Source organism: Alosa sapidissima, chromosome 2, assembly GCF_018492685.1.
Source record: "Alosa sapidissima isolate fAloSap1 chromosome 2, fAloSap1.pri, whole genome shotgun sequence".
Classification (NCBI taxonomy): Eukaryota; Metazoa; Chordata; class Actinopteri; order Clupeiformes; family Clupeidae; genus Alosa; species Alosa sapidissima.
The window spans coordinates 6245091-6260573 of NC_055958.1; the positions used below are offsets into that span (position 1 = coordinate 6245091).

The 15483-nt window shown below is 40.6% G+C and overlaps 1 protein-coding gene across 1 annotated transcript in view; it reads right to left on the reverse strand.

The window, feature by feature from the left end:
* Positions 1 to 15483, reverse strand: part of LOC121703966 (titin-like) — a 182083-nt gene that overhangs the window by 150425 nt on the left and 16175 nt on the right. The window contains exons 28-43 of the mRNA XM_042084447.1: positions 15145 to 15417; positions 14785 to 15048; positions 14366 to 14626; positions 10435 to 10695; positions 10026 to 10289; positions 9659 to 9919; positions 9290 to 9550; positions 8929 to 9189; positions 8693 to 8834; positions 8427 to 8595; positions 8081 to 8312; positions 7615 to 7899; positions 7286 to 7411; positions 6984 to 7172; positions 6356 to 6742; positions 1851 to 1898 (exon numbers count right to left, since the gene is read on the reverse strand). Coding sequence (XP_041940381.1) covers positions 1851 to 1898; positions 6356 to 6742; positions 6984 to 7172; positions 7286 to 7411; positions 7615 to 7899; positions 8081 to 8312; positions 8427 to 8595; positions 8693 to 8834; positions 8929 to 9189; positions 9290 to 9550; positions 9659 to 9919; positions 10026 to 10289; positions 10435 to 10695; positions 14366 to 14626; positions 14785 to 15048; positions 15145 to 15417 — 3684 coding nt within the window. The remainder of the gene's footprint in view (positions 1 to 1850; positions 1899 to 6355; positions 6743 to 6983; positions 7173 to 7285; positions 7412 to 7614; positions 7900 to 8080; positions 8313 to 8426; positions 8596 to 8692; positions 8835 to 8928; positions 9190 to 9289; positions 9551 to 9658; positions 9920 to 10025; positions 10290 to 10434; positions 10696 to 14365; positions 14627 to 14784; positions 15049 to 15144; positions 15418 to 15483) is intronic.

The following is a 15483-nucleotide window of genomic DNA, read 5'->3' on the forward strand; positions in this document are numbered from 1 at the left end:
GTCACTAAAACGGTCACTTAGCCTATCACGCCCTGTAAATTTATCACAGTAGATGTCACTATAACGGTCATTGAACCGTTCATATCGCTCAAACATAGGGGTTGGTGAGCGTGCCCGCTCTGAGGCTGTTTCTAGAGATGGTTTGTCTGGGGCTCTCGAAGGAGAAGAGGTTCTGAAATACATGGTACGAAACATGGCACTTTTAGATCTCTTTCGTGCCCCCCCTTTCTGCCCTTCAGATGTTTTATCAAATGGAGAGCCAACACATTTAAGGTCGACTCTGAATTTTCTTTCCCCACTTCGGTCTGACAGGGAGTCTAAGCTTGAGCTCCGTTCACGGGTTTTAGACTTCCTCATACGAGACACATAATTAGCATCTTGCTCTTCCTTTAGAGAAACCAAAAGGGATGCTGTGGTCTCATCAGATCCTTCAGAATTGATTGCCATCACCTTGTAACTGCCTGAATCCTTGTCTACTATACTGTCAATTATCAAACATGTACTGTGCAAATGCATTTTGCTTTCTGTGTGTATTTTACGGCGCTGTCCTCTGTGAATCTGCCTGTTGTTGTGGAACCACAAAATGGTGGGGGCTGGATAACCTATCAGTCTGCATCTAAAGGCAGCGCGTTCACCCTCCAAAACAGACTGGAATTTTAGCTTTTTTGTGAAAGAAGGCTTAATATTTTCTGACGGTGGAGAAGACAAATTAACATGCTCTAAACTTTCTTCAGTGTCTGACAGGGCTCCTTGTTGCTGTCTTCTACTGTCCTGGGATTCAGTTCCTTCCTTAAAAAACAACTCTGTAAAAGAAGGGAAAATAAGTTCAATGAAATGCCCACTAGTCAAAAAAATGGAAATTGAAAAAATATTTTCAAATGGAATATTAATGAAAATATTAAAACACATGCAACAAGTCACAAAGCCAGAAAAAACTGATTCACTCACCATATTTGTTCGAATAAACGCAAGACTTGATTCTTTATTAAACATTCTGACCCGAAAATCGCTTGATGTTTTGTTCCTTCTTCTGTGGACATTTCTTCAAAGCATAAATTTCTTAAAAGGCATAAATATTTCCAAATAAAACTGATCTCTTAGAAAATAACTGTCTCGTTGATTAACTTTAGATGTCTATCCTACAATATTCCTTACCTGACTTGCAGAAAGATGAATAAACGCCCTTTCTAATCCTTTGTGGGTAAATGTTCAAATATTTTAGAACATCGTCCTCCAATAATGAGAAATAGGTTCAGAATATTAAAGCAGGTCTACTTTTGCATGAGAAGGCGTTTATTCGAACTAATATAGTTTACCAGTATAATCATGTTATTTTTAAAAAGCAAACATCATTAATCACATCCCGCTATCTGCAAGCCAGTCTAAGAAATATTTGCAGGAAGGAGTTCCAGAGGCAAGTGATGAAATAAGCAATTAAAAGATGTGGCTACTGCCATATCTTTTAAGTCATTATTTCCTGGAATCTGGAAACTTTAAAAGATTCTCATCCTGCACCTTTTTGTTCATGAAACAACCAAGATATATTCCTCATGCTTTAAACAGGAAAAATAGATGCAGAACTCCACTTTGCAAAAACTGCTGTAAAGCAAGCATTTTAACAGTCAAATTGCTTGCTGTGTAAAAACAAAACATAAAAAATCCAAACATACAGAAATAATAAAAAAAAATAAAAAAGACAAAACCTTTGCAGTAAAAAGACTCAATTGCTTGCATGCATTATGTACAATCAATCACCATCACTTAATATGCTCTCAGACATTACATTCAATACAGTGTTTGAGTAACATCATCTCAGTGACTGAAACAAAACAATTATTTGTTTATCCTACCTTTGACTTCTTCCTCAATTTTGGCTTCAATCACCTCTTGCATAGGCACTATAGAAATGAAGAAGAGGGTGGAAAACAATATCAAGCCAATGGTACCAACATTAATGAATATACATATTAAAACATACAGATTTTTCAGAGAAGGTGACTTTGCTCAGTCCATGACTATAGACATCAGTACAAATAAAAAATGATTTATATAAAGGTGAAAGATGTGGATGGGGTTTCGAAGAACATGCATTTGCCAACACGGTCACAAAACTTGGGTGCTGTATCCAGCTTCTCGAATTGTATTTAGATCCTTTTTGGTGGATGTAAAGACTGTCCAGGCCAGGACCAAAGTGGTGTGTATTTTAACTAGACACACCAACACAAAAGGGTTAATGAAAGAAGAAAATGCCTTAAGAATCGTATGATTTTGCATCCAAGTAACAGCTGGAGAGGGATTACTCTTTAAAAGACAGTGCAGACACACCTTCACCTGATTTAGCATTTGGTGACTGTGTGTCAGTCAACTTTGCAAGATTAGGACTGTGATCATCTGTTGCCTCAAGGGATGACTCTGGTGTCCTCAAACACATAGACTGTCTAGATTCTTTGATAGAGGGATATCTCTCTGAACTCTGAGAGTAGTCCTTTGAGACTGAAGGGATTTGAACTTCAGCTTTAGAACCTTCATCTAAAACAAGAGAAATTTATTGGGCACTCTTAGTACATCTGCTGCCACAAGAATACATTTTGATGAAAAGACCATCATTCAAGTAGAAAAAGAGGGATGACAAAATGTGATGATGATGAGATGATTGTATGTTTTTCTTTAAAAGAAATATGATACTCTGAAATAAGATTCATGGAATGAAATGAGATGAGTCTTCTTTGAAACTATATCCACCTTCTACTGTGAGTTCTGCTGATGTTCTTTTCTTTCCTTCTCTGTTTTTTACCATGCAACTGTAGGTTCCTTGGTCTTCAGGCTGGACATTCCATATGGTAAGTGTCACCTCTCCTCCATTTTGTGTAAGTCTCACTCTATCTGTGTCAATGAGCTTTGTTCCATTATGATACCAAACAATCTCAGTGAAGTCTGGATCATCTAACTTGCAGGTAAACTGAGCCATGTCATTTGCTTTCACATCAAGATTAGTCATTCTGCTTTTCAAGATTGTGCTAGACTTGTCAATCAGGGTAAATCGCTGAGAGGCACTTCCCTGGGATGACATCTCTTCAGTGTAAGAATCAGAAGCATGAATCCATTCAGGTGATTCTTCCCATGGCAGTTCTTCTTGCTTTCTGACTTGGTCAGGCATTGTAGATGTTTGTCTCTGAATCTCTGCATCTTTGCTTAATGAAATATCCATTGAAGACTTCCCTTTAGAACTCTGTACTACGTGCACATCATGAGGTAAATCAATAAGATGTTCTGACCTCTCTGAAGTAATTGTCTGCAGTCGATCTCTGCCACTCTGTGGACAATATCCAGCTGATGGTGATATCACCAAATCTGGTTGTGTTTGCAATTCCTTCATATCAGATTTATCTCTGTGTGAGATTGATGGTTGGTAATGCACAGTCTGATGTGGAAATGTTTTTCCAGATACGCTAACTATGGATTTTGCCACAGGGGCTGTTTGTTGCTGAACATTTCCATCCTGCTCTGATGACTGGGATATCATAATGATGGATTTCCCAAACACAGTTTCAGATACCTGGCTGTTGTCTGACCAGCCAGCTTTTTTAGAGTCAGATTCAGAAACAGTATCATCGCTTGGGCCTTCCAGCACTTTCTTGGACATAGCCACAACTGATTTCTCTAAAAATGCCCTTTCTTGCTTTACATCCCCACTCGGAGGTGATGGAAATATCTTCATTAAGGTCTTTCCTACAACTATTTCAGATGTTTGGCTTGTGATTGGCCTGTCTATCTGTTGTTGAGAGCCTGATTCAATACTGTAGGAGAGGACTAAAGTATCTGAGGTTTGTTGGGGAACATCACTAATACTCACAGCTTTAGTCCCTGAAGGACGCATCTGTTGACTTTCCCCCCTTGGTTTTGGTAATGAATATGTTTCAGCAAAGGATTTTCCTGAAAAGCTTTCCAGTACTTGGCTAGGGCCAGGCCACTCTATGTGCGACCGGTTGTCACTACAATCAAATTCAGTTGTATAGCTGCCCGAAGTCTGCTGAATCAAACTCTCTTGGTCAAGCTTAGGAATGCTTACAACTGGACTGTCTGGTGTGGCCAGTGGCTGTTTACTCACACCCTTTTTTTGAGATGATGGAAATACCTCCATCATGGACTTTTCCCTTACAGGTTCTGACACATAGGTAGGTTCAGGCAAATATACTGCTGGGTAGATTACCTTAGCGTCAGATTCCACACTGTATGAGACAGATGTGCCAGAGTACCCTGTCTGTTGTGGGGACTTTTGCTGTGAAATGCCCAGAACTGATTTACTTTGTGGAGATGCTGTCTTCATTAAGGACTTTCCACTAATAGTTTGGGAAATGTGACTAGTGGCTGGCATATCTATCACTTGCTTAGAACCTGGTTCAGTTGTATAGGTTAACAATGAAATATCACAGCTCGGCATTTGTTTAGGGAACATTTCTTGCATAGCCTTTGAAATCCTTACAGATAACTCCTCTGAAGATATTTTTGGCTGGTGAATATTGCCACATTCATGTTGTGATACAACAGGTTTAGATACTTGTTCATATTGCCACTGTATCTGTTGGACTTCCTTAGCACCACTGTGTGTTGAAGCAGAGGTATCATACCCTGAAGTTTGCTGAGGAGATCTGCCCATCTTGGCCATAGACATGCTCACTGTGGACATTTTTGAAGTAGTAATGTCTTGAGGAAGACTCATTTCTTTTATTGTTGACTGAGAAATCCTCATTAATGACTCTGTTGACACTGATAATTGTCTATTGTCAGCCACATCCACCTGTGGTTTATACCAATTAGTTGATTCACTGAAGACAGGGGGTAGTTTTTCCTCTATTGCCTTGGAAATACTATCAGCTGTCATTTGCTGTTGAACAGTCCTACTTTTTTGAGATGACAAAGATATCTTCATAAATGGCTGTCCAAGAGTTTTCTCCAAATCCTGCCTATCATCAGATTGACTAGGCTGTTGGAATTCTTTGGAACAGGATTCAACACTGTGTGAAAACACAGATGAGTGAAGCGCTGATTGAGAAAGCTCATCTAACCTATCTTTTGGCAACATCACAAAAGATCTTTCTGAAGATCCCCCATTCTCCTGATCACCCTTGTTTTTGACTGATTGGTGAGATATGTTCATATAAGACATGTCTAATTTGTTATCTTTCTCGGGCTGGGATACTTCTGAAAATGATTGTAATCCATGAGGGCCTGTAGGTGTAACGTTCAGCCAAGTATCTTCCTCAGAAATCTCAAAAGTACTCATGGTAGATTTTTGTGGCCGTTCCTCTTCTACAGGTTTTTTCTGCATAGAACGTGAAGAGATTGATACACTAGATCTATCATAGAGAGTCTTTGGTTTTTGAGATTTTATTGTAGGAGACATTGTGGAAACCTTAATGGAAGACATTGCAGTAGCACTCTGTGGTATTTCTACTTTTGGGAAGAAATGTTTCATGTCACTCTCTTCTCTTCCAGTCATTACAGGGACTCTTGCTAAAGAAAAGTCCTTTTCAGGGTGTACAGCCATTTTCTTTTCATACATGTCCAAAGAGAGTTTTGCTCCTCCAACATCAACTGTTTTTTTAGAGCGTTTCTTAAAAGATAATGCTTTTGAAGGGATTTCCAAGATAGACTTTTTGTCCATGACATACCCCTTTGGCTTAATGTCCTCAGACAAAACTTCCATATGGGGACTGTCTGGAGGAGCAAGACTTTCAGATGTGAAAGAGTCCCCTCTTTTAGAAGTTTCCACCAAAGTCTTTTTAGACAAGTCTTCTTTACTCTTGACAGACATTGAATATGTTTCAACATGGTGGGAGGCTGCAGAGCTTTTGAGAGGCCCTGCCTGAAAGATGATAGCTTCTGAAAGAGTCTTTCCAAGACTTGAAGCAGTTGGCTTATCTATACATTTCATTGTTTCATCTGAACAATACAAGAGAATAAATTAGATAGGAAGACATGGTAATTATACATGTATACATCACAACTAATAGAAAATAATATGTGTCAATGACAGATTTCAATCCACTAAAACAGGCTGTAGTTGTGAAAGTGAGAGATAAAAAGAGTGAAGTCCACCTCAAACAACACAAATGGTGTGGAACACTGACATAACGTTCAAAGCAATCCGGAGATAGAGAATAGAGAAGAGTGGGGGGGGTTACAAACAAACAGCAGTTAGCCTATCCGTGAAATTAGTAGTGAGTGAGTAATCACAATCCCTCAGTGATCTTTCTTTAAGGGGATATTTCCTGGGAAAGGTGTGGTAAATATAATTAATGATGGTGTGTTACTAAAACCACAAGCTTCTTGAGGTCAACGATAATCCATTTACCTTCTGCAGTTACTGTCAGGGTAGCCGTGCAAACCGCCTCTCCTGCACTATTGACTGCTTTGCATGTGTACAGTCCGGCATGCTCAGAGAAAGCATCTACTATGATAAGTGTGGCAGTGTTTGTCATCTCATCGAAATGGAAGACAACATTTTTTGTTGGTTTTATGGGTTCCCGTTTGTGAAACCAGCTGATTTCTGGCCTTGGCATGCCGGACACACAAGCATGGAATCTGGCCACTTCCCCGTTATACACGGAGCAGCTCATAATAGGCTGAATAAAAGTGGGCTTTTGACCAATTGGTTCCTTCTTAACACTTGATATGCTTGTGGAGAGACTGGAAGTGGCATGCCACTGTTTGGATGCAGTGTCCTGAGTGTGCATTTCTCCTGTAAGGAAGTACCCCTCTATTCAGTATATAGACAGCAAACTTTCAAGTACATAGTCATTCTATTCAAGTCTCGGTAAACCGGTTTTATGTAAGAATACTTGGTAGATCAAACAACATCCTCACATATAATGGGACCATAATTTGGGATCAACATTCAGTCCAAACATTATCCATCACAATGTCCTAGGAAATATTTTACACTGCATGAAGTCCATACAAATCTAAAATATGAAACTCACCATCGAGGTTCAGGAAAGCAGAGCATGAGACCATTCCTGCAGAGTTACGGGCAACGCAAGTGTACTCCCCCTCATCCTCAGGGTACACTCTGGCAATCTCCAATTTGCAATTATCGTCAAACTGGGACATCCTGAAGAACTCAGACTGCTTGAGCTCTTTATCTTTGCAGTACCACATGATCTTAAGATCTGGGAAGGGGGACAAAAAAATAAGTCAGTGAATCAAATATAGTTCACATTCAAAGTTGCTAATCCAACAATACTGTATAATTTTCTATTACACATCTCATTGTGAGGCTTACCATCTCCAGAGACACGGCACTGGAATCTGACAGATTCACCCTCCTTGGCAGAGGCATTGTGAATTGGAGAGATGATGACAGGGGGAGAGAGGGGAGCACCTGACTCGGGAGACACCACCTCTGAGACTGGAAAAAAGAGAAGGCATTATAATGGATCATCAGTCAATCTGCATCCTTTTTAAAAAACATTTCTAAGAAATATATCACTCTCACCAATACTATACTCTGAACACTATAAAGTTTAATATATTTTAACAGCATTGCTTTCCAGCGTTGTGTATGTGTACAGTTTAATTATTAAGTGTATGAAGAAAAACACAAACATTTACCTTCCACAGTAAGATTAGCAGAACTAGATGCCTGGCCAAAGTCATTTGTGGCCACACAGTTATAAACTGCAGCATCCTCCGGGAAGACCTCAATCAGCAGCAGTGCATACTCATTCCCATCTCGAAGGAACTTGCATTTAAACCCAGCTGACAGAGCCTGGGAGTTCTTGTACCAAGCTACCTGAGGCTGAGGGACACCTGCCACCTCCACATTGAAGCGAGCAGGCTTGCCAGCCTCAACCGTAAGCGCCTCCATCTGGCGGACGATTCTGGGAGGCTCAGGAACTGTTGGAAGATTGAAATAATGGGGGGGGTTTCATAAATGTGCTGGCTAAATATTGGGTACATTTTGGTTAGTTACACAAACATTAACATTATTCATGGGAAATTATCAGATCACTTTCAGTAGACCACCTCTGATCTTCTATTAGTAAGATTTTTGGAGCATCACCAATGTGTTACTCACTTTTGACGTGAAGTGTTACCACACTCCTGTTCTTGCCAGCAATAAAGGTGTACTCCCCAGCATCAGTTCTGTAGGTCTCAGTGATTGCCAGACGGTGAATCTTCCTAATAACCACATAGTTGAACCGCTCCTCTGAGAAAAACTGGATCTCAACTCCATTCCTCAGCCAGCGGCCCTCAATGTCATCCTCATTTACTTCAAACTCGAATGTAGCCCTCTGTTTCTCAACAACCTAAAATAAAAACAAAAAATGCATTTATTGTCAAAACCTTTGTTCATTTGTCTTCAGTTAGTACTACATCCATTCAGCCTTGGCAGGTAAAGTGTAACAACGCCTAGCACTTACAGTGATATCTTTCTCAGCAGGTTCTGTGATCCGGACGTCACGGCCTTCAACTGTGAGATGAGCCCTTGACATGCTGGAACCAGCAACCACAGAGTACTCTCCAGCATCAGACAGACGGACGGTCTGAATCATCAAACGATGTAGGAACTTCTCTGTGGTAACCTTATACCTAGAAATGGAGAATATAGTTGTGAATTAATAATATAACATCAACTTACTTTTTTTTCTGTAAACTAAACTGACTAATACATAAGAATGGAATGTACCTCTCAGATACTTCAAGTTCCTGTCCATCTTTCATCCATGTCACTTGTATATTAGGTTCAGATAATTCACATTCAAAAATAGCCTTCTTCTTCTCAGTAATCTTGATGTCTTTGATGTGCTTTGTGAACTCAATCACACGAGCTAAAAGAAGGGGAAAAAATACAAAAATAAATAAATTGACATTTGTGTTGTTGGGACAGAATTTTTGCAAACTGAGAAAAACAAAATTACTCACCATCAACATAGAGTTTTGCAGATGTTTCAGCAGATCCGGCAACAAACTTGTAGTCTGCACTGTCACCAAAGTGCACATTGCGTATGGTGAGAGAGTGAGTGAGTTGCTTGCTTCGAGTCTGACACCTATCTGTGGACCGAATTTCCACACCATTTTTCAACCATTTGTAGGTGATGCCTTCATAATTGACAGTAACCTCAAAGGTAATAGTGTCCTTCTCCTGAGCATTGAGATCTTTCAGCATGGAGGTGATCAAAATGGCTGTGGGAAAAAAAGAATGAATTCAAAATGTTATGGGTTTATGGGATGTTGGATGTTACCACTGTAAATTGTTACATGGCTTTGAGGAAGTCAAACTTACGGCTAATTGTCAGTGTTGCAGAGACTCTGTCATTTCCACAGACAAAGGTGTACTCTGATGCGTCATCTCTGCTGGTGTTCATGATCTTGAGCTGGTGGAGCTTTCCCTGCACCACAATTCTGAACTTCTCACTCATCTCGATCTCCACACCATTCTTCAGCCAAGTGGATGGTACATTGAAGTGTGACACTTCACACTCAAAGGTTGCCACTTGGGTCTCAGGGACTTCAATATTCTTCATAGGCTTTGTGACACGCAGGGCTAGTTGAAGGCAAATAAAAATTGAATGAGTCACATTTCATCCATTTTTAATAATTTGTTGAAAGCAATTCCTGATAATGCAGGAATTAAGGCATTTCAGTGACTTACATTCAACATGCAGGTAGGCACTGCATTGCAGATGTCCAACCACAGCAGTGTATTCCCCAGCCTTGCTGGCGTCAATGTTCTGGATGATAAGTTTATGTGCTTTCCTCTCTGACTGTATCTGGCAGGTGTTACTTGGCTTCAGTTCGATGTTATTAAACATCCATTTCACTGGAATGTTGTCATGGGATAGGCTCAGTTCGAAGGAGGCAGTGGCATCCAACAGGCAGGTGATGTCTTTTGGCTTCTTCACAATTTTGATTGCTATAAAAATGGGGGGGGGGGGGGGTCATTTTGAAAACATGAAAGATTCAATATGTACCAACACAAAAATACAGCCAGAAAAAAAATAGATAAATTAACCACTTACTTTCAACATTCAGTCTGGCATTGGCAGTGAGTTTTCCCAGTTTGAATGCATAGACCGATTCATCTTGTGTGGTGCAGTTCTTGATCTTTAGAGTGTGCACCATGCCATCCATGGTGATTTCATACTTGTCACTTGGAACAAGCTCAACGCCATTCTTGGTCCACTGAGATCCCTTCACATTTGTGTGGGTGAGCTCAAGGCTGAACACAGCCTCCTGAGTCTCAGTCACAGTTTGGTTCTTAAGAGTCTTTTTCACTTTTACAGCTATTGCAAGACAGATGTAATAAAAACAAAATAATTGTTAATAGCAAATAAACCCTTGTTACATAATAGTTAATAATAGTAGTACAATCACAAATAATTATAAATACAACCTAATAATGACTATGTGACCGGTAACCATATTCACCTTCAACTTTCAGGTTGGCTGATGTCTTGGAGTTGGCCACCTGGTAGGTGTATTCACCAACGTCCTGAGTCCTTGTAATGGAAATAATAAGGCGCCTCACAGCACCCTTGTCTTCGCTGTGGACATTATCACTGAAGTCAACAGGCTGGCCATCCTTCAGCCATTTGCCCTTAGCACTGGCATTGGCGACTTCGCACTCAAACTCAGCACTCTGAGATTCTGCCACAGTCTGGTCCTGAAGGGGTCTGTTGATAGCACCACCTAGTGCAAGCAAAGAGGAATACATTGTTTGTTTCCTTTGAATGACTCAATTTAGAGAGAATAACAATTAATTAATAGAAATAATTTCTTGAATTTCCCCTGGGGATCAATAAAGTATCTATTTATCTATCTATCTAATACATAATGTAGGTATAAGCGAATTTAAGTGAATCCTAGTTCTGTTACAAGAATTAACTAAAGCTTGCTGGTCATTACTGCTCCCCAAAGGAAAGGGCCTGATAAGGTTTTATATGGAAATAGATTAGCTGCAACAAATAATTCAATAGGTTACTCTTTGATTGCAGTGTATTAAACTTTTATATGACAGCCTACAGTGGGCAGTGCTTTGATTTGGCCAGCTTCCCTCACGGTCCGCGCACGGGATCACGCGGTATCACACGACTTTAATTTGTATTTTTCCAGTGACGCTGCAACGACGCTGCAACAACCTAAACAACCGGCAGATGTCTCAAGTGAGCAGGGTGTCTCGTAAAAAGAAATGGAGCCTGGAAAACCCTACACAGACTTCACTACAGACTTTAGCAGACTGGTTTAGAAACTAGATGTACCGCAGAGCGGTACAAAATATGACCGCCACCCAGTCCAGCACATTTTTTCCACAAAAAGAAATCACGCTGAAAGGCCTATATGATTCTAACTGTCTCACTAAATTGCATTATCCACACTCAATTCTCACTGGTATCTGCTAGACAACAAGTACCAAAACATGATTAGTTCATAGATTTCACATATAAAATTCATTTTATACAACCCCACCTCCATCTTGCCTGTTCATAATTCTGAGAAATTCTTGATTGTTTGTGTTATGTTATGTGTGTGGGTGTGAGTGTGTGTGTGTGTGTGTGTGTGCGTGCGTGCTTGTGTGTGTGCCTGCGTATGTGCCTGTGCATGCAAGCGTACATATGTCTACTGTGTGAGTATGTGTCATATGTATGATTACTGTGAATGTATGTGTGTGTGTGTGTGTGTGTATCTGTTTGTGCACATGTGTGCACATGAAATGGGTTAACATGACCCCTGGAGGCAAACATACGGAAAAAAATGGTCATCCTAGGCCCTACAGTTCTCAAGATATTCACAGAGAACTGTGTCTGCCCTACCCTCCTTTCGGGGGGTCCAGTCCAGCGGGGGGGCTACAGATCAAAACGAAAAATGACGGTTCCATGCTATCCATGTGGGGGTACATGCCCACCAAGTTTTGTGTACCCCGGTCTTTCAGTGTCCCGGGAATCCTTGTTGGTGTACGTCACTAAATGTACACATAAATTATTTTATTGTAAGGCCCCCCATGAACGAAAGTCCACAAAACTTGGCATGCATTCGGAGGGTGTCATAATGATCCTACACTTTCAAATTCGTGCAGTTTTGACCATGTCAGCCAGAGATATTGTGATGAAAACACCTCATTTTTTGCTTTTTAATTTTTAACTAGGTGGCGCTATACATGAAATAAGTGGTAATGGGATGGGTTGACATGCCCCCTTAAGACCAACATACAAAAAAAAGGTGGACCTCCTAGGCCCTACAGTTCTCGAGATATTCACAGAAAACTGTCTCCGGCCACCTACAGGCCAGTTGGTGTATAGTAACATAAATTCATTTATTGTGTGGCCCCCCATGAACGGAATTCCACAAAACTTGGCGTGCATACAGAGGGTGTCATAATGATCCTACACTTCCAATTTCGTGCAGTTGTGACTACAGTATGTTAGGTCACAGATACCTTCAATTACACCACCTAATTTTTACTTTTTTGTGTTTAACTAGGTGGCGCTATACATGAAATGAGTGGTTATGGAATTGGTTGACATGGCCCCTTGAGATCAACATACAAAAAAAAAATGGTCCTCCTAAACCCTACGGTTTTCGAGATATTCACAGAAAACTGTCTGCCCTACCCTCCTTTCGGGGGGTCCAGTCCAGTGGGGGGGCTACAGATCAAAACGAAAAACTATGGTTCCATGCTATCCATGTGGGGTTACATGCCCACCAAGTTTCGTGTACCCCGGTCTTTCAGTGTCCCGGGAATCATTGACGGAAATTTTGGCATGCGAAAAAAAAAAAAAAAAAAGAAAAAAAAAAAAACGTGGTACGATGCATCGTTCAACTAACCAACATGTAAGTTACGACTTTCCCAAAACTGTCGTACTTACATAGTACTTGTAAGTTTGGACCATGATAGTTTCCAAATTTCAGTAGTCTGGACTAAGGTGGTTAATGACGTTTAGTAGCATGTGACGGGCACACCTGCACATACAGTAAGAGACTTAATGATGGACTACCTTAGTTTAATCCGTGAAATCTGTTTTTCTCAGGGTCATCAAGTTAATTCATTGGTTCATATAGACTGACCTTGTAAATTAACCACTGCTTTGAATTAACGTTTAACACGTGTCATTTAAATGTGCTGGTGAAACAGTTGTGTACTCTATTGTTATTTATCCCCTATTTACCCACGCCGTCAATTCTGTGGCGCAGTGCGTTAAGGCCGGCTGATGACAGCCGCCGTTACGCAGCAGTTATCAGTCCCCTGTCCAAGAGTTCGAATCTGGGTTAAGCGTAGTTAGCTTTTAGGAAACGCACCCCTGATGTCTGATGTGTGATCAGTGGAATATGGGGAGGGAAGTGGCAGTGTTTTTTTGCGCGTCTGCAGAAGTCAGCCAAATATGAATGTAATTCTGCGGCATAAAGCAGATGTATTTATTTATTGTACAGAAAAATAAAAATGACATGTCAAGCAGTCAATTGACTACATTGCAGTCAAGAAGTAGGGCAAATTAATTTACGAAACCAAAACGTAGGTCATAGTTGTCTAAGCCTCTATTGCGTAGCCTGTTAAAAACGTCACCAGATAGTATTAAATCGCCAACATTGTTTTCTGCAGAAGCTTACCCAGGGCTACAGATTAATTCTGAACAGTTATTTTTCTACTGGCTTAATTATTACACAAGACACTGTTTTGATTTGCGTAGTTGCGTTACTCCCAACACTGACAATAATGTAGACAGCAAATTAAGATATTTTTTCGTTTTGTGGAGCAGCACCGGTAGGCTATCAAAAGCAGATTTCGATTTTCGTTACCACCGTGTAGTCAAGCCTTAAGCCATACCCAAGTAGCCTAAATCGAGGTAATGTTTAATTATGCATGATTTATTTTGTTATTGAATTCGTAGGCTGGGATCCCTCTCGGCAACAATTATGTTTAATGGTAGCCTCCTGCTTTTTCAGAAGGGGCGGCAGGCAGGCTGACAGAGAGATGTACAGTGGCAGAGTGACGCACAGTGGCTGAAAGTGGTACTAAAGCTTCACGCAGCTTCACACAGCTTCACGCCGCGTAATGCGCAACTGAAGTGGCCATTTGAAAGCAACACCCACTGTAGATATCTTTGGCATGTGGAAAAACAATCTAGGGCAATCTAGGGCTATTGGACCACAACACTGATTTACATGTCTTCACCATAATTAATTGTTATGAAATTCGACTATGAAAATAATTGTTAGTAGCAGCCCTACTCACTAGCTCCATTCCATATAGTGATATGTAGCTAAACATGTCAGTGGTCCAGCATTATGGTAATGTAACAGTAGACATATGTACAAAACAAAATATAAGCAGCAACTGTAGTTTCAACAAAAAAGTGTCACACACCTGATACAGTAAGTCTTGCACTGGATGTTTTCTCTCCAGCAGCAAATGCATACTGCCCCTCCTCATCCTTCATGGTATTGATGACTGTAAGGCTGTAGCGTTTGCCTTTGGACTCCATCTTGTATTTTGCACCTGCTTTGAGCACATTGTTCCTTAAGGTCCAAACTGCATCAATACCAGGGTGAGACAACTCCACCTCAAAAGTCACATTCTGGGTCTCTGTGCAAACACGGTCCTCCATATGCTTCACAATGGAAATTTCTGGTAGAATAAATAAGTAAAGGTTACATAGGATATGCTTTGTCGAAGCTTAAAAATATACAACTTACTACAGCTTTGCTTCATTGAATATGAAAGTATTATAATTTGCATCAATTTTTCTCTAATACAAAATAAAACAACAACACCACATCACTTACTCTCAACAGTCACTTTGCAGCTTGTGTCAACTCTGCCAGCAACCAGCTTGTATTGACCTTCATCAGAGGCAAAGGACCTGGTGAGCACCAGACGCTGTTTGGTTCCCTTGGCAACCATCTGGATTCTGTCTGTGGCCATCACCTGCTTGTCATTATGGTACCATTTCACTGAGCTGACATCAGCTGCAGAGATCTTACACTCCAGAACAGCCTTGGTGCCTTCAATAGAGGTAACGTCCTTGAGTGGTGACAAGATGCCAATTGCTGTGAGAGATTGAGAGAAAAGGAATCAGTACTCTGACAACACTACATTCCCTAAATTGCGTATAGTACAATGGCAGCTGCTCAAAATGATCTTACTTTGCACTGTAAGCTTTCCAGTCGTGGAAATATCATGAGCAGGAACAACAAAGGAATACATTCCTGCATCATCTCTGTTGACATTTTCAATGAGCAGCTTATGAACCAGTTTGTCAATGACAATGTGAACTCTGTCTGAAGCTGAGACGGGTTGTCCATTTCTCATCCATGTTCCCTCAACATTCTCTTGTGAAAAGCGCACCTCCAGCTGAGCAATATCACCCTCACAGACAGTCAGGTCAGAGAGGCCTTGCATCAGAGTAATAGGACGCACTAGAACAAGACAAAAATAGCATAATTAATATATGGATGAAATGTATAGAGCACAGACACAATCAT